We start from the raw sequence: 18,837 nt of genomic DNA, 5'->3' as shown, positions 1-18,837 counted from the left end.
TTTAATGTTGGTATAAGAAACTTTGATGACACAATATGGCTTGTATCATCAAAGTTTCTGTAAGGAAAACCGAGGCCTGTAATTTATTAAAGATAACAAATAATTGATAAAAATATATGATAGTTCCGCGTATATATGTATATGTAAATTACTTTAAAAGGTTTTAAAAATTTATATATAATACACATATAAAATCTTTCTCTAAAACACAAATTATTAGTTTCTATATTTTTTAAAACTTAAAAAATAATAAAACTTAATAATAAATATAATATCTGAAAACCAAGGTTCCATTTTTCAAAACAGAAATATTAAAATCTTTAAATTATTGATTCACACATTTGATCGATAGATTTTAAAATTCAATTAAAGTTTGACTGTAAAGTTTTTGCTCCATACATACAAAAATTATACGCATGTGCGTATAATTACTAGAAATATTTTATTGGTATATGTACCTTATTCTTTTTTAGGACCTGTACATACCAATACCTATTTTTTTATAGAATATCTGATAACTTAACTACACTTTTTTACATTATAAAAAGAGAACGAGAAAAAAATTAAAAAGAAAAAAAATCGAGAGAAAATAATATCTACATTTCTCTAGGTCAGCCATGACGTCATCGAAATGATGATTCAGAAATACGAACCAAAATAGTAATCAGTTAATAACAACAAGTAAACAAACTAATGACAAATGTAACATAATAATATGAAATGTCGACAAGCGAATCAATCAATAGTCCTACGAATTATTCAGCACTGACTCATTTTGTTTTTATGTTTCCGTCTTTCCTTATTCGAAAGATTTCCCCCAGTCGACGCGATAGTGTCACGTGTGCTTAAAAGCGCGCATGAAAAGCATGTATAAAACAGACAAAAAATCTACCAAAAAATAACAAAGAAAATTGTGAAAATTTCCATGCTTACCCCAAGAATCGAGGCTCTCGAATCTCGGCGCTAATCGGAGCACGAGACAAGGTGCGTCCTTTCTGATTCTCATGTTTAAAAAATTAATTTCGGATACAGATCCCTCTGTGTGACAGTGTTTCACCTCACCATTTGACACAAAAGTCGAAAACAAAAAGTTTCTATATGTAAAAGATGCTTTATATAAAAGCACGCTAATAACTTGAGGCTCGTGTACGATATTTTGGCACTACTTGTTCCTAACGTACAAATATAAGAAACAAATCATGCCACGGTTGGCGGGAGACTGCGAGCTGAACGGCACGAGAGAGTTTACATGAGACTCTAGCCATGGATGAGTCATCCTACGACGTACCGATTGGTCGGCCGTCGTCGTAGTTGCGGCTGACGTTAGTGAATCGCGGCCGAACATTGCCGAACGTATGCGACGCGACTTGAGCGCGTACGTTTCTTTACGCGCCGTAGCGATGCAGCCAGATGACTCTTTCATGTACGAACATACCGGGTGGCGAACTGTAACGAACGATATTTGCATCACGTTTTTCGATATTATCTACGATCTACGTGTTACTTTTAACGCTTTAGTCACTTCGATTACAGACTTCGCAAAAAACCTTTTTAAAGAAAAATAACGATTAATGTAATTTTTTGTAAATTTATCGAGTAATTTTAATAGTAAATTAAATTTAAAAAATAAGAGAAAAATAGAAAACTTTTAAAGTTTCTGTTGTCTTAATATTCTGCCCCCCCCCTCTCTCCTCCCTTCCTTTTGTATTTGATAAATTCTGCTACTACAAATTATTTAACTAATATACTAATTATTTAACTAGTTTTTATTTAGTCTAATTATTATTAATATATTGAGGTTGGATTAGATCAGATAATTCGGATTAAACTTGCGGATTCAGACTCCAGGAATGAATGATCTAAAGGTTTAAACATTGAAAGATCTACGCATGTGGAAATTTCTTCCAATGACTAACCACTTAGAGCGAAACGTTTATTATGCTTACAATGAAACGTCATTTTGTTCTTTTTTTTTCTTTCTATCGTGATTTCAAGGTCTTCCGCGACACTAGATCATGATCAGTACGATCAAGGATCTTTAAGATCGCGTCATTGCGTACACGCGTGACGTTGTGCAGCTCCAGCGCAGAATTTATAAACTGTTCCGGCATGCACATTTCGTACAAGTGACACACGGTATATATTTAGATTCCTGAATCTGAATCTGCGAATCCCCTGACATTCTTTCTTAGTTACATGTCTGATTCTTATTTTTCTTAATATTAAGAAGAGAAAAAGAGTTTTAGTTTACATACAGAAATTCTTCTATTTATAAGTCCATAAATTTTTTTATAGTTTTAAATATTTTCAAGCCGCTCCATGTTTAGAAAACGGTGAATTTTAAGATACTTGAATTTTTAGAATTTTCCCATTCCTCACAAGTTAGCAAATGCTTAGATTTTTAGATGCTTAAAACAGTTTAACAAAAGCAGAAAATATGTGATAACGATATAATTCTATTATCAAAAAAGCTTTATCCGATTTTGCTTTTCTCTTTCCATTTTTTAAATATTTGTAATTATAAATTTTTCATTAAAAAAAATTTTTTAATATTACAATATAAAGAAACTTTTACACAAGTTTAATTCTTTAAATTTGCAAATTATTGAAGTTACATCTCGTTCGTCTATACATTAGAATCTTTAAATATTTATTTTTCAATATTTTGACATTTATCTATCTATCTATAGAGAAATCCTCTAATTCCATCGTCTGAGGATAAGTACCTATTATAAAGTTTTTATTTAAAGTCTAATTAGTGTGATAAAAAAACTATAACGAGTCAAAATTAACAGACTCGACATACTCGCTAATTTACGCATTTGTTTTCACGATTAACGTTTTAAAATATAGTGAATGCGAAATGATCAATTCATTATACACTAATGTAAGAATGACATATATTGCTCTAAAGATAAAAAATCAGTGTAGTATTTACGCATAAAGATAAATACATACAGAGTAAATACATAAAGAGAAGAGGCTTATGATGTACGATATGAATCATACCACTAATTAATATATATCTTATTTATAAAAAATTTTATTTACAATTTAACAAACGTATCAGCTCACAATCGTATAAATTGTAGGATGGTAACAGTTCTTCAGTTCCTCAGCTACCGTTTTGTTGAGCAATGCATTTTTCAATTGCAAATTATTATATAATCATATCGTTCGAAGACTTAATTAACGAATAAGAAGGTCGAGTATTTTTATATGCAAATGATTCAGAAGAGACTCAGAGGACGACTTGAAGTGATTAAGAAACGGAATTTTCTTTTAATTCTATTCTCAAATTTTTTCAATGATATTCAATGTATTTTACAAAATAAACAACACAATTTTACGAACTAACAACACAATTAAAAACGTATTCATCGATACGAAATATAATATATAAAAAATACAAGTTTATTAGATGTGCATCAAAGTAAATGCGCAATAATGTGTCATAATATTGTATGTTGAAAGCGTATGACAGTAAAGTAATTAGCGAATGTCGCGTGTACAAGGACACGTTAAAACGTACAACGCGTTAATACGATAATAAATGCGATATTTTTTTTTTTTTGCAGAGTTAAGACACGTGGTCTTAAATCACGGCAGAGAAGATTAAGCCATCTTCACGAGAATCGAAAAATGACTTCGAGCCGATTCTTTCCTACACGTCCCCCTTTACCCTCCCCTCGGTTTTCAATCGCGCGTCATTCGATGACCGATAGAAGGACGCGTGTCGAACATACGCTCGTAAATGTCGTTGATATCGACGCCTGATGCGGTTAAGTATGACTCACTGTCGGGGCACTACGCACGACCCTGACGTACCATATCGTCTGCGTTCAATCAAGGGAATCACTAACTATTTTTCGAACGACATTGATCCTTACCCTTTTCGCTTCTGACACTGCTGAAGAAAGTACACTTTCCTTGAAGCTCTCAGCTTCTCATTGTGTAGTCATATCAGATTATGATATTGAAAGCGAAAAGTCATAGGATCATGGGATCACCTTTTTCTTGCAAGAGGAAATACTTTAATACTGTATTATGAGTCAGTAAAAGTCGCCATTTAAACTAATCACATCTACTCTTTACTGATTTTAAAAGAAAATTGTTTAAAACGTAAATGTTTCTATTTAGCAAGATTTATCGAGCGAATTGTTTATTTCTCATACATCTTATATTTTGTATTTTCGAAGAATCAAAAAGTCAAAGTAGTCTTTGGAATTGCATTATGCTGTAGAGTGTAAGTAATAAACTAGGTTACTATATATAAATTTTCTATTCTTAATATATAAATGTTATAGCTAGTAAACAACTATTGCACTTATCTAATCAATTTATATTTTTTAATGTATAAGTTCTTATCATAAACATGACAGTTTTCTATCTATACATTCTTTAACATCTTGGTTTTACTCCCTTTCTTCCAAACCAAGATAATTAAAGAATGCCCAGATAAAAGGAAATGCAAGGAAATGTAATCCAGAGCATCCTGTGCTTTACTGAATAAAAAATCTAGAAAATCCCTGAAAAATATTTGTCTGATAAAAATTAAATAAAATATCTATATTATATAAATCACTATATTATATTAATATATAAAAAAGCATACAGATTTCAATTTCAATCTTTTCAAAACTCTACAATTTTTTTCTATAAAAGAATTTAAAAATATAAATTTTGATTACGTATAAAACTTTCAGAGTTGTAACTCATTCGAGCATATATTTGTTCTATTTCTTATGTTTCTTTTTGAAGACATTAAATTTTAAAAATTCTTCGGCAATTTTAAAATAATAACTCAAAATAACTTAGATAATTTAAAAATAACATATGTTTGTTTTTCTATTGTAATTCCCCTGAATTTATTGCAATATATTTTTCCTCGTAAATTTTCAAAATATGACGCAAGTGACGGATATCGTCACCAGATATAAACCTAACAATTACTATGACTAATTGTCAGAATGAGCGCATATATGTTTACAATTAGGTACCCAAATTCGGGAAATCCTCTGTTTCAAGAATTGTAATCACCATGAGTCTGACGTCATTATTGATTGATCACCAAATATAGGTGACTATAGGCTAAGACAATAAAACTGGAATTATTTGTTATGACAAGGATAATACTGTTATTAGCATCTACTTCTGATGAGCTATGTGTCAGCATATCTTCTTACTTAGACACATAACTCTCGATAAAAGATTAATCAATCTTCCTTTTACCGAGATACTTTTAATAGATTTTCTATAGACTTAGCTATAAAGTATACAAAGACAGAATCATCCGCTAAATCAGAAGCAATCATGCCGATTGTAATCTAATGCTAATAATGTTGATGAGAATCAATCGATAATTTTTTACAATTTTCCGCAAACCAATATCAGTATATTAACGGCGTTAAATCGCGATTGGCTGGGGAGGTGCGTGTTTTAAGGGTGAATCGCAACCTGGCGGAGATGATGTTCAAAGATCATGCGCGGACTCGGTCGCGGGCCTTATTTTAGGCTGACAGACGTGTGCGCGGGGAGCGCTACACGCTGTCTCCGTTCCCGCCACGAATAACCCGCGGAATCATGCCGACTGACTGACTCATCTGTGTGAAACGTAGTAGGAAACCATAGCACGGCATAGCTCGTTCGCTCACTCGTTCGCTCGCTTACTCTCGTCCAGTCTCAAGGAAATTCCGACGAGTTCGAAGGACGTACGGTCGCTCGTTTTATCTTGTCCGCGTGGCCGCGCTGATTCATCTCACGCTAATAACCCCGCGCGACCCTCACTTCTTTCTTTTCTACCTCTACCTCTCTCTCTTTCTTTTTCTTTGTAGTTTTCTGTATCCTTTTCTCCCTCCTGCCCTTCCCACATCCGATATTTTCAGAGGGAATCCGAGTCAATGACCGAATGTCTGAATGTGTTGTTTGTGATGGACGATTAACACTTCGTGCTTGATGATGGTTGTACCGCGTTACAATATAGACGGTGTAGAATACACGTCTGTAGATTATTGTGGAATTTTGTTGTGTTTTCGGACTCTATCGAAATTTGACAGAGACTGAGAAATGTTTAAATTTGATGAGAAAATCTTTATGATGTTTTATATCTATTTTTTCAGGTTAAATTAGAAATATTTTTAGTTCTTTCTTGTGTGTACAATTTATGGATTCCTAAGGCTCACTAGATAACGTATAAAACATATAAAACATAAATAATGAATTAATTCATCGATCGTTTTAGTTTATTACGTACACTATTGCTTTTTTTTATTTTTTTATTTTGCACGAATTTGATTTTTGACATCTTAGAAAAAAGAGATATATGTGTATAATCTTTTTATAAATATATATATAAGCAGATAAAGATAAAATCGGAATTTAAAACCTAAAATTTTTACAACTAAATATTTACATTTTTTTAAATTTTTATACTTTTATAATCTTTAAGCATTCTTAATGTATTAAACTTAATAATTTTCGCAGTAAATCAGCAGGTTACGCATCAGTGAAACGTAAACCAGCAAACAATATAATGTTCTATGACACGTGTCGTATCATTAACCATCAATATGTCGTTTACACTTCTCAGTAAAGAGTATGCGGATATGCATTGGTTTTGTAACGCAAGACTTTATTCTAGCCGCCGTTCACTTATGTATGCAAATAAGTATAAGATGATTCAATCGAGAAAGCGATGATTTTACAATATACATGAAGAAATAAAAGAATCAAATATGTAGAATAAAAATTTTTTTACATATTTGGTTCTTTTATTTATCGTTCAAACTGATTTTAACAACAAAATGTAAATATAAAAATGTGACATCCTAACAATGAAATAATGCAGAATATTTGCCGAAGAATTATGTATCTATGAAACACTAAGATTTTTTTATTTTCATTTTTTTAAAATGGAATTGTACTTTTATCTACATTCTGATAGTGGTTATTGAAATAGATTCACTGACAAGTCGATATCATAAAACTTATACAGAGTTAAAGTTATAAAAGCACTTTCAAAATCAATTGGAAAATAAAGTTTCAAATGGAAAAAACTTTTTACATTTTGACTTGTCATTTTTCTAAAATTATTTTGTTTTTGGATTAATCTGTATTATCAATAACGAAACATATCCATATATGTATATTCGTAGAGACATTTTTGTTTCATATCGAGGAAATGAGATTATGAGCAGTTACGAGGAGAGGCTAAATCATCAGACACCCCGTATTTTTAGATCCTTCATCACGATTCTACTAGTACTTGAATCACGCCGGTACGGCACAAAGGGACCCAAAGGGTAAGAGGGCAAGAGGGGCTGGAACGATTGTGAGTTGGACGCGCGTTAGTCATTGATACATTTTAAAGCGAGCTGTGTATCGGATGACTCATACGTAATAATCGTCATCGACAGCTGATCCAGATGCGTTGTACGTTGTTCTGAGGCGCACGCTCCCCCTCGATTAGACTACCTCCTCATCGCACCCTTAAATGGAAGGGGGATGAAAAAGCGTACAATGGAAAAAATACAGCAACCCCCGGGCTTTGGAGAGCGATGACTAATTCATTAAGCTTCGAGTTCGGCTTCATTTATTGACTCTAAACGTTCCAAAACGTTTGCTCTCTTGTATGATAAGAATATATTAATTTTATATAATTTATTATATAGAATTATTATTATACATATTATTTCTATATAATTTATTATACTTTTTATTATTCACATAATAAAGTAATAAATTATGTAATGCACATAGGCACACATATATATTTTATTAGTAGTATTATTATTATTATTATTAGTTTATTAATTTATCTTTATTATCAACATTATTTTTGTATCCTTGCAATTGCATTCTCTTGCATCTATATTCTCTTTCTTGTTTCAAAAATAACGTTATACACATCTGATTTTAGAAATAGAATCGAGTCACACTATAAGACTCTTAGTTTGAAATACACACAAGTTATAACACACATATACATACATGCACACACACATCAATGCAGTATTTAAAGTTACTTCTAGAACCTAAGTATAAAGATATACCTGCGAAATAATTGAAACATCCCCTAGATCGACAATGAGACTATAAGTATTATCTACATTTTACCGATGTTATTAAAAAAGTATATTATTATTAAATATAATATACTTTACTGAGCAAATAGCTTCTAGTAATTAATAATGTTAATTTATTATAAATTACAAGAAACTGTCCACACTTTTTTAGTGAAAAATAAAACATAATTTTTCAACAATACGCGCGATTTTACAGACTGCTGCAAAGCGTTCCAACCGATTCTTCTCACAGCCTTTACAATTTTTTTTCGAGCGAAAGTAAATTATATCGTAACGAGAAAAAACTGGCGCACCTGTAAGAGGTAAGGTCGCACTGATAGGAAAATCTCTTAATCCACGCAACTGACTCATATCTAAATATCCCAAAAGAGAGTGAAACACCATGGCGGTGACAACGCGAGGGATACGTTATGCAATCATGATTTTGACATATGGCTGTTCGTGCGCTTAGCCAGCGTAAACATGCCGTAGGGTCGATATACACGGTGACTCATGCTTTCAACGTCGTAGTCGTCGTCGTCTGAGAAAAATGCGATCGGGACCGACCGAGAGACCAGACGCGCGCATTAGCCTCGCCAAAACGAGCCACGCGATGCTTTGGTCTCGTTGTTTATATAGGCGGCCGCGAATCGTTACTAATTATGTAATAACTAGTCGAAACAAAATGATATCAAAAGTCGTTGTGCGCGTTTCTGAATAACGAAAAAAAAATGTCTACTAAATTAAAATTAAAAATTAAATTTTATATTTTAAATATTATATTAATACTTCCTTTTTCTCTCGTTACCATTATATTTTTAACTAAATCGATAATTTCCTGATAATTATATTAATGTGTATGCAAATTATATTTATAATAAGTAATTATATAAATATGGGAATCTATATTAGATTTCAGTAATAAGCGTTTATAGATTCATAAATTTATAAAAATATATAAGGATTTTTATAAATCTTAAAAAGTATTGATTCTTAAATTTTTATTAATATTATTTTTAATATATTATTTTTAATACTATTACTATTATCGTTTATTTTAATTCTATATAATATGATATTTCCGCATAATATATTTTTTATATATTTTTTTTCAAACTTTAAAAATTTGGTTGCCTGGAGTACATATTATAATTATAATATCGTTATTATCACAATCGGCCTTACGTCCCAGACTGAAAATTATACAATCATATTAAACGTAATTAATATGATTGTATAATTTTCATCCGACACGGTTAATATCACGTAAATTGTAGGCAAATCTTTCGTTTAGTCCGCTATAATTCATCTCCCATGTGTAGCTTTGCGAAAATACAGCGAAAGCGCAGATCGCGGCGCGCAAAATCTGTCCGACTATTCGCGGCGTCATCTCCGACGTGAGTCACTCCTATGAATAGATCCCCACCTTTCGCCTTCGTACGCGCCGACGATAGTACGATGTCGTCGTCGTCGTCGTCGCCGTCAAGCGTTCGAACGGGTCTTCGTCTGCGTTTTCTTCCTTGATTCCTTTGGATTATCTCCCAACTGCCATACATTATGTCGCAAGATTTACGTGATCTTACACACGCATATTTTCTAATAAAATCACTACCTTCTTTCACATAATGTTCTGGTTTTTCAGATTAAAAGCATAACTGAGAGTATTTATAAATCTAAAACTTTATTGAGTGTTAACATTCTATTTATTGTTGTCCATTCAATTTTTATATTATTGATTAAAGATTTTAGATATCGGTAAAACAATTTTAAATATATTTGCCTCTCTCTTTCTCTCTCTTGAGATTTTCCGAGAATTACAGAGAAGCTCAATGTACTCTCAATTTGATATTTTATTAATTTGATTGTAGTCATTTAAATTGTGCGAAAAGCTGCCTGCGTCATTCTTAAATTTTCCGGAGTAAACAGTTCTGTTTTTACGTCAAAAGGATGCGATCTAAAATGAAATTATGCTGCTATTGCTTTCACTAAAAAGAAAAAAAAAAATGAGAAACGAAAATATAAACTGAATAAAAAAACGTAAAATTGTAATAAATAGATATTACTTTCAATTTTTATATTTGATAATTTTGCATTCCTTAAGATTTTCTTTTAAAAAATTTAAACTTAAGTTTAGTCTATTGTATGTTATTGATTATGATCTGTACAAATATAAATTCTATATTAATAAAATAAATTTGAAAAAAATTAAATGGATAAAAATTGTTACGATTCTTTCAGTAGAAATCACACTAGAAAGAAACATATATAATATTTTTCACTGCTGATGATCTTGTTTTCAAACAGAAAATTTTTTTCCCATTCTTTCTTTTTTATTTCAGCTTAAATAACACTCTTTAACAAATCAAAGAGAAAGATTAATGATAAAAATGTGAAACTGACAATCGCTACAGGATGCCTTAAGAAAACAAACCATAATCTGAAGATAACATATCGTGAAAAAAACCGCGAGAAATTATTAATGTATAATGAGCGACAAAAATAATAACAGAGAATGATCTCGGCGTAAAAGTTTCGACGCGCGATTGGCAGCCGGCAGAAATATCGCGTTCACATCATCGTTATTTCCGAAAACCAGAGACCCACTCCCACGTAGAGGACCGGATAGACGACAAACAGTTCGCTCTGTTTCATGGTCTTTTCGCTTTTGTAAACAAATTCCGCGACAAGAAAAAATCAGCGACAAACCGGCAAAGATTAATTACCAATAATTGTTCGTGTGCAAAGATTATGATGGCAATTTATCTTAAATTTATGAATTTGACGCCGATACTTTTATTCTCATTTGTTAGTCGATATTTTTAAGTCTTGTTGTATTATTAATAAGTTTTGAAGTTTTTGGATAATGTAGAACTTGTAAATTATTTATATATTCTTCATATTGTATTCATTATTGTACTATGATTAGTAGCTCTCGTGTACTAATTTATTATTATATTAATTAATCAATTTTACATATTTTGTAATTTAAAAAAAATTTTTTTCTGTTTTAAAAACCATTAATATTATACTCTTGCATGTTGTGTGTACTTTTGGAGTAATTTTTACGTATGTCTCTTTGATGTATTCTTTTTATATCTATTTAGTTTTTAAGTTTCATTCTTATATTTTCAAGTAACAATTCACTTTACACCTATCTACTGAAAAATTTGTCTAACAATAAGATGTATGTTGCTGATATGGATCATCTGATATCTTCGTATATACCATTATCTTGTCAATATCAGTTGTGTCATATTCAATAATACAAAGAGCACATCTGTCAGTAATATATAACAAAAAAAACTATTTTTAAAGCATAGTAAATATGACGATAACAATCTATCTGACATATACTACAAATCTTTAGTTTTTCGGGTCGAATCTTTCATCTTGTGGCGAGAATTTTCAGATAAGATAATTAATAAATATCTTATCCAGACCTTTGGATAAGATAATTATTCACTTATAATTTGATAATTTATATATCAAACTTTATATTTTTTATAAATAGAAAAAAAGAGTTTATCGTTCCCTTTAGTCATAAGTATTAATGCATGATTTTGAAATGTTACTACTAAAGATTATATCCCAATGTGTCATTTATTTTAATATTTGCGATGTAAAAGAGAAAAGAAATGTATATGATTTATTACTTTACAATTCAATTGTTATAATAAGAAGTTGAGACTTCACAATGCAGTCGCTGTATTGAATACCAGCCAGACGATCAAGAAAAACTGAAGGGTACTTACCGATCAACAAAGCGGGTTCCCGATCGTCATCCACAAGAGCGGCGAGCACCAAAAACAATGGATGTTGAGCGGGCAAATGCTCCAGGTCATCGGTGCAATCATCGTACACTATGACTTCCTTGAATTGTCTCCTCCTGAGCAGTTCTTTGCCCTCGCGAGCGGTTGCGAGATCAGCGAGAGTAGCCTTCCCCAGCTGGAGTCTGCGTCGATTGAAACGATCCGAGCAGTTGACATTGATAGCGCTGCGTATATGATTGACATTATACAATATAAACGGTCTGCAGTCCAGAATCACCGGCGAAACGACGGAGGGTCGCTCGAGACGTGCGAGACGCTGAGCGAGATCGCCGGAAGTGATGACGCGGGTCTTGCTCAGCACCAGCTGACGATGAAGGGTGCCGTTTTCCGCGCAGGGACTATTGGGCAGACTGGCGGTCTCCAGTTTGCAACGCTTCGTAGTCAGCGATAAATGCTGATGAAGATGATGAAGATGGTGATGATGATGGTGGTGGTGATAGTGGAGGTGATGGAAGCTATGACGGTGGACGTCGTCGTTGTTATCGTCGTCGTTCGTTTCTTCGTCGATAATAATCGAGGGCGGTACGGTGAGGTTACTGTTATTATTTACGACGGAAGTGGCGATCGGTGATGCGGTTGGCGAAGCTGGGAAGGCACAAGGACTCGGTCCTGGCTCACTCAGACTGCGGTTTAGCACGAGTTTCAGATTGGCCCGAGGCCGGCCAGCCGATACTGGCTCGCAGCATAGCAAGGTAGACATCGAGGAGGACGATGGAATTCGGTCTTGAGGCCGATAGTCGTGCTGATTGTGTCCGAGATGGTGATGGTGGTGATGATGGTTGGAGTTCACGTCGGTGATGCTCACGTCGTGGCACGGTCCTGGAGTCGACGCTGAAACATCAATAATTGCGACACGTCAGCAATTGTTATCAAACTTTTTCCCTTGCATCAGTTAATAAAACAAAAGCTCCATATTCGCGCATTCTTTACTCGTGTTTCTTGTATTTCTTGCAGTTCGCCATTTGCGATTGTTTTTCATATATTGGCAGATTTAAAATTCGCTTATTTGCAAAAACGTTAATGAAATAATGAATGAAAAGACAAACAAGTTTTAAATATCTTCTATTTTAAGTCTCTCGAAGACTTTTGTTTGTTTGATCTCTCTTGGTTATTATTTTTAAATTAAATCAAATAAAAAATATAAAAATATGTTTTTTTTCTCTTCATTATATATTTTTTTCATTTAATCTTTCTAAATACTTCTCTTTTCCATATTTGTAATTATTTCTATTCTAATAAAATTAAAAAGAGAACGGTAATTTCAATTAAATTGATAAATTAGTGCATCAAGTCTATAATTCTTGATTCAATTTAAACGAGTATTAGTTTCCAAAATATTATGTATTTTTAGAATCTTTTAATTTTTATACTTTACTACAAATATTCAGTATGTTTTAACGTCACATTTAAAGAATACATAATTGTCATATCTTTGAATTATCGAGTCCTTGAGTTATTTTGTTCTTTTAGTTAGTTACAATTCTAATTTGGCAGTTGGACGACGACCAATGTCCCGAGCATTACGAAAGATCTGTTGTAAGCAACGATGTACTAACTTAGAAATTACGTGATACACCCGGGATTTGCTAGCATGTGATTTGTATATTTTTATAAATAACGCCGTGTCTATATATTATCCGTGTGTTGCTCCATCTTAAATTCCTAAAAATTCTTAGATTCTGCTGTTTTCAAATTTCTTTATTTTTGCATTTTTTTAAATAATCTCTTAATAAATATCTGACGCACAAAGGGTATTTGAATATGTAAATTGTGTAAATTATTAAATTTCATTAAATATCATTAAAATTCCAAAAAGTTTGAGCTTTTAATTCAGTCAAATATAAATAATATAAGGATGTTTTATTTGTAAATTAGATTGCAGATTTTAAATTCGTAAATTAGATTGCAGTTTTTAAATTTCTTTTACTTTCATGTTTGTCAAAATTTTTATATTTTTCAATTATTTTAGTCTCTTGTTTGATCATTAAAAAAGCCGTTTGAATTAGATCAAACTGAATAATACTTGGTTAGAATCAACGGCCGATTAAACCATCGGTTACTCTGTCCCTTCTTTTTCTCTTTCTCTCTCTCTCTCTCGTCCGACCACTCTCCCACTTCTCTTCCGCCATCGAAGTTTCTCTCCGGCCCCGAGAAGTCTTCGAGAGTTCGTTCTTTCGAATGAGTAAACGTTGTGGAATTCGACGCTTCGAGCGGCAAGTGGGACCTCGTGACTAGCGATGGGCCCGATACCCTCGCAATCTGTCGATATCTCTTACGAGTGCGGTCGTTTAAACAGGCATTATTAAACAGTTCGAGAAAGTTGCTAAAGCAACGTTTACTTGCAAAAAATCAATACCGGAAATACTAATTTATATAAAATCAACATATGGACACTTTCCAAGAAGAAATATTTAATATCATTATCACCATGTTATTTTTTCAGAGACGCGTTTACAAAATTATTCAGTAATAATAATTGTGTAAAATATGAGTAAGAAATATTTGGTGCTTGACAATAAGATACATGTTTCCAGCAAATATTTAAACTTAGAATTTATATAATTAAAGTGTTATATATTTTATATAAGAAATAAAAAATCGTAAATTAAACTTTCAAATTTGAAATCCATAAACAAATAATACCGTTTTCAGTTAGTTTCAATGAGCTTTATTAAGAGAAAAATAAATTAAAAATATAAATTAATTTTTTTGTATGGCCATCTCCTAGATATAGATAATACTCTGTTATTCATTGAAAGCTTTTTCATAAATTCATTGTTTTTTGCTTATTGTTAGTAAAAGTTAAAGAATTTCGTATAAAATTTTAAAGAAGCTAAAGAAACAAGCTTTAATCTATTAATATTTTATTATTTTCCATTGTCGTTTTTATTAACTTTAGAAATATTTTACATCAATAATATTTATAAAATTGAAACTTTATTATCAGTAGTATTAAATAGTAAAGATTATAAAAAATCCTTTGGATTTTTTCCAATAGCGCAACGTTTATATTCAAGAAAAGTCGTTTCGCACATTTATTAAAATCTGTCATTGAGAACTAACAACTAACGCGATAGTGGCAGTAGATAAAATTGCGATTTAAATAAAATAATTTATTGTCATGCTGACTAAAATTAAGATAAAGATATTTGTTTCAGACTATCGCTATTCGTAACCTGACCAAGGCATTCTGTGGACAGGTGTAACACCGACACCTGCCATCAAGCGAAATACTCTGCGTTCTTTCATTCACTCGAAAAGAACAATAATTTCCCCGAATTAATTTCATCTCATTTCAATCTTTAAACATACTTATATCAAATATTTTTAATTGCATCAAAGTGATAAATTATAGTAAAACAGAAGTAGTAAAACATAATTTTTTGAGAAAGTTTTAGGAAAAATGTATAAACATTTTTTTTAATTTATAAATTTATAAAAATTTAAAATAACTTGAGATCTCTTTTCATCTTGATCCAATTGTATAATTTCAATAAATGTATGTAAAAGAGTAAAGATCGTCAATAAAAATATTTATTTATTTTAAAAATGTTTCACAAACATATTCCTTCATCCTACTTTTAATTTATATATTTATGGATATCTAAAAAATTAAAGGTTAAGTATCTCGATTAAATTTCTCATTTACATCGCAATCACATTTCTGATCTATTATACATACGATAGAAATTAATTAAAATATCCAATACATCTGTAAACAATTAAAATATCATTTCGATTAAACATCCAAAGTTTCGAAAATTTCAAGATTCAGATATCAGATTATTAAATCTATACATACAAAAAAATATACACATTAGAATTATGTTCTACGGAAATAAATTTATTTAAATCTGAATTTTATTTAAAAGTCTACTCATTTTTACAAAATTTATACGTTATAAACACAATTCAAATATAAAAAATTTTAATATATAAGAAATCTTATGTCTAATGTATTTTAAATAGACATTCAAGAAAAAATCCAAAGATTTAAAGCTTAATGATTGAAAAAGTGTTGGATTATACTTTGGAGTATGTGAAAAAGTCTTTATTACGAAATTTCGAATAATATTTGTAGGAATTGATATTTGTGGAAAATACTTGAAAATATTTTATTTTAGTTACACTTATATAAAAGTACAATAACAATTAAATATATGAAATATTTATAGTTTTCCATTTATATACGTTTAAGATTCTAAAAATTGAAAGAAATAATTTAATCACAGAATCTCGATATACACTCTCGAGAGAATTGAAAATTCAAGAGTACATGCATTCCAATCGAAAACATCTTGAATCTATACTAGCTTTAGCGGGAACTAGAAATAATCAGAAATCCGATTACACACACACACACACACGCACACACACCTTGCATCTACATGTCCAGAAACCGAAAAATCCGGTCCGATGTTTAGAAATCCAACGGCGGCCCGAGTGTCCTAGTTTTCAATTTACACATTCGAGAACGAAAAAGCCCGAAAAGTATTATATATATAAAAATAAGCCCGATGTTACACACTCCCGACGCGATACCATCCATAAGATCGATTTTACGAGGATCGGATAGGAAAGGATCAGGAAGAGAAGGATGTTGATGAGATGGACCATCGGGGTGACGTCACGGGTCTCAGGAGAGCGCGCTCGCGTGGGCCCGAAGGACCCCGCGACGCACACGTTGGACCAACATGTTTCCCATGGGAATGGCAAAAATGTGCGAGGTATACGACACGGAAGATCTACAATCGCGAGAGAGCGATCGATGCAAGATCCTCTGCCAACGGCCGGCGAGCGAAGACTGAGGGGGAAAAGGCAGGCTAAGCGTGGCGCGATACGCGAACGACGACGACGACGACGACGACGACGACGGCAACGACGACGACGACGACGACGAGTTCGCCGGCGACGAGGAGAGCGGAGAACATTAGAGGAGAACGGAGAACGCTGCCGGCGCGGCCGCGACGGGGGTGAAGGGGATCGCGGAACACTCTGCGCAGGAGCGTAATTTAACCCCTCATACCAAACGTAGCTTACGTTGGAACGTACGTTAATTTTTTTAATATCGGCTTTTTGCAAAAGAGAAAAATTTTTTTAATTCGCAAAAAAATAGTATCTTATCTATAAGTAATATATATATATTTTTCATTGGCTTTGTAAAGCTTGTCCATTTTGAAATTTCGGTAAAAAAAGATTTTCGTAGAGAAAAAAGTATATCTTGTGTAACAAAATTGTAATTTTATTAAAAAATTTTGTTTAAAAAAAAAAAAAAAAAGATTAATGGAATATGAAATTCACAAATAAGTATAGTAATTTGTTAAAAAAATGATTTACTTTAAAAATTTGGTGTGTGTGATATATCGCAATATTGTGTAGACATAAATAACATGTATATGTACTTGCTTTCTCTTTAGGGAGATATTAAGTACAGAGTGTCACCGTATTTTTCTTCAGAGACTTTAGAAACTTCTGATGAGAAATATTTTTCAGTTATTTTAACACTAGAGTTTTGCCACTAGAGGATCATATATACAATTCCAATTCATTGTAGAATTTTAATTTAGCGTTTCGATATGTATATCACATTTAATTATTACTTTCGTATCTTTAAAATATTATTGTATCTTTAAATTCGTCGAAATCGTACCTCTGAAATTTCAAAATGACAATTCTTACAAATGCATCACGTTTTTTTAATGTATTCTCACGTATTTCACTATTTAAACTCTCTTAAATAATTTCTCGATTTCTCTAGATCTTTTCGATTTGTACGCAACATTAACTATCGACGATCGCGAAAAAAAAGGAAGTTCTGCGCCATCGTGCGTGCAATGCGCGCGAGATGACTCATCCGACGACGGCGCGAGTATACGCGCTTTATGTGCACGCGCATGTATTGTGTACACTTGTACGTTCATACAACCGGTGTCTCGAGATACACATTACACCACGGCGGCACTGCCGTATCGAGAAGATTCCTAACGCACGTTCGATCCATGTTATTCTTAGTATTTTGAATATTAATAGTATTACTGAGATATCACACGTGAAAGAACTATAGCAATGTGAGAGGTTTCCACGTGATCAATATCAGTCAGCGTTTCGAATATTAATATCGAATGGTCTCACCGAGTTCTTTATCACGTCAGCATATTTCGCCGTCTTGGCGATTTCAACTTATATAATTTTCACAATTTGAAAAAATTATTCTTTTCATACTTTCAAGATTTTCTGAATAATATTTATATGCTAGCGTATGATAAATGATGATAAGCGTAGTTTTAAAAAATTGTAATTGATACGTTCCATATAATAAGTAATTAAGAAAAGTTGTTCAAACATATGAAGATTAAAAATTGTTTCCTCGTTCTTAAATAATTCATGATATAATATATTTTATAATATATTTTATATATCATAAAACAAGCAACTTATAATTTATAGCATTATATCTGACAATGAGCGAAAGAATTTTCTATCAAAAATCTATTCTGCAAATTAAAGATTTATCCAATCTCTGAAAAGTATCAAGAATTAAAGTATTTCTATCACGGCATCTAAACAATATTTTTAAAAATATTTTAAATTTTTCTTTAAAAATAAACATTATTGAAATTTAATTGTTTATACCAAATTCCAAATTTATGGGTACAACAATTCTGTAAAAAAGTCGATTTGAAACGCAAAAGTACTATGTATTAATCTGAGACACTCTGTATATCTAGATTATGAGTTTAATTTAAATCGCTGCCATACGAAAATAGCCAACGCCAAAATGATGTGCTATATAATGAAAATGTAAATGAAATGTAGAAAGTGCGTCAGAGTAAAACACAAAAAGGTTAAAAAAAGCTGATTAAATATGAAGAACAGTTTAAAAGAGTTATAGAACTGAAGTCTGAATAATTACAAGTACCTAGTGTAAAGAAGGAGCTATTTAT

The 18,837-nt window shown here is 31.8% G+C and overlaps 1 protein-coding gene across 2 annotated transcripts in view; it reads right to left on the bottom strand.

Moving 5' to 3' along the window:
- Positions 1-18,837, bottom strand: part of LOC140671906 (dual specificity protein phosphatase 10) — a 37,614-nt gene that overhangs the window by 10,793 nt on the left and 7,984 nt on the right. Inside the window, exons 1-2 of one of the 2 annotated variants that reach the window (XM_072903634.1) lie at positions 16,271-16,871; positions 11,816-12,724 (exon numbers count right to left, since the gene is read on the bottom strand). In XM_072903634.1, coding sequence (XP_072759735.1) covers positions 11,816-12,724; positions 16,271-16,277 — 916 coding nt within the window. In that variant the 5' untranslated portion in view covers positions 16,278-16,871. Of the gene's footprint in view, positions 1-11,815; positions 12,725-16,270; positions 16,872-18,837 lie in introns of those variants that run through there. The other variant, XM_072903626.1, reaches the window with a different exon arrangement.

This window comes from Anoplolepis gracilipes, chromosome 1, assembly GCF_047496725.1.
Source record: "Anoplolepis gracilipes chromosome 1, ASM4749672v1, whole genome shotgun sequence".
Lineage (NCBI taxonomy): Eukaryota > Metazoa > Arthropoda > Insecta > Hymenoptera > Formicidae > Anoplolepis > Anoplolepis gracilipes.
Note: the sequence above shows the minus strand (reverse complement) of the source record. Positions and strands in the feature narration are given on the sequence as shown.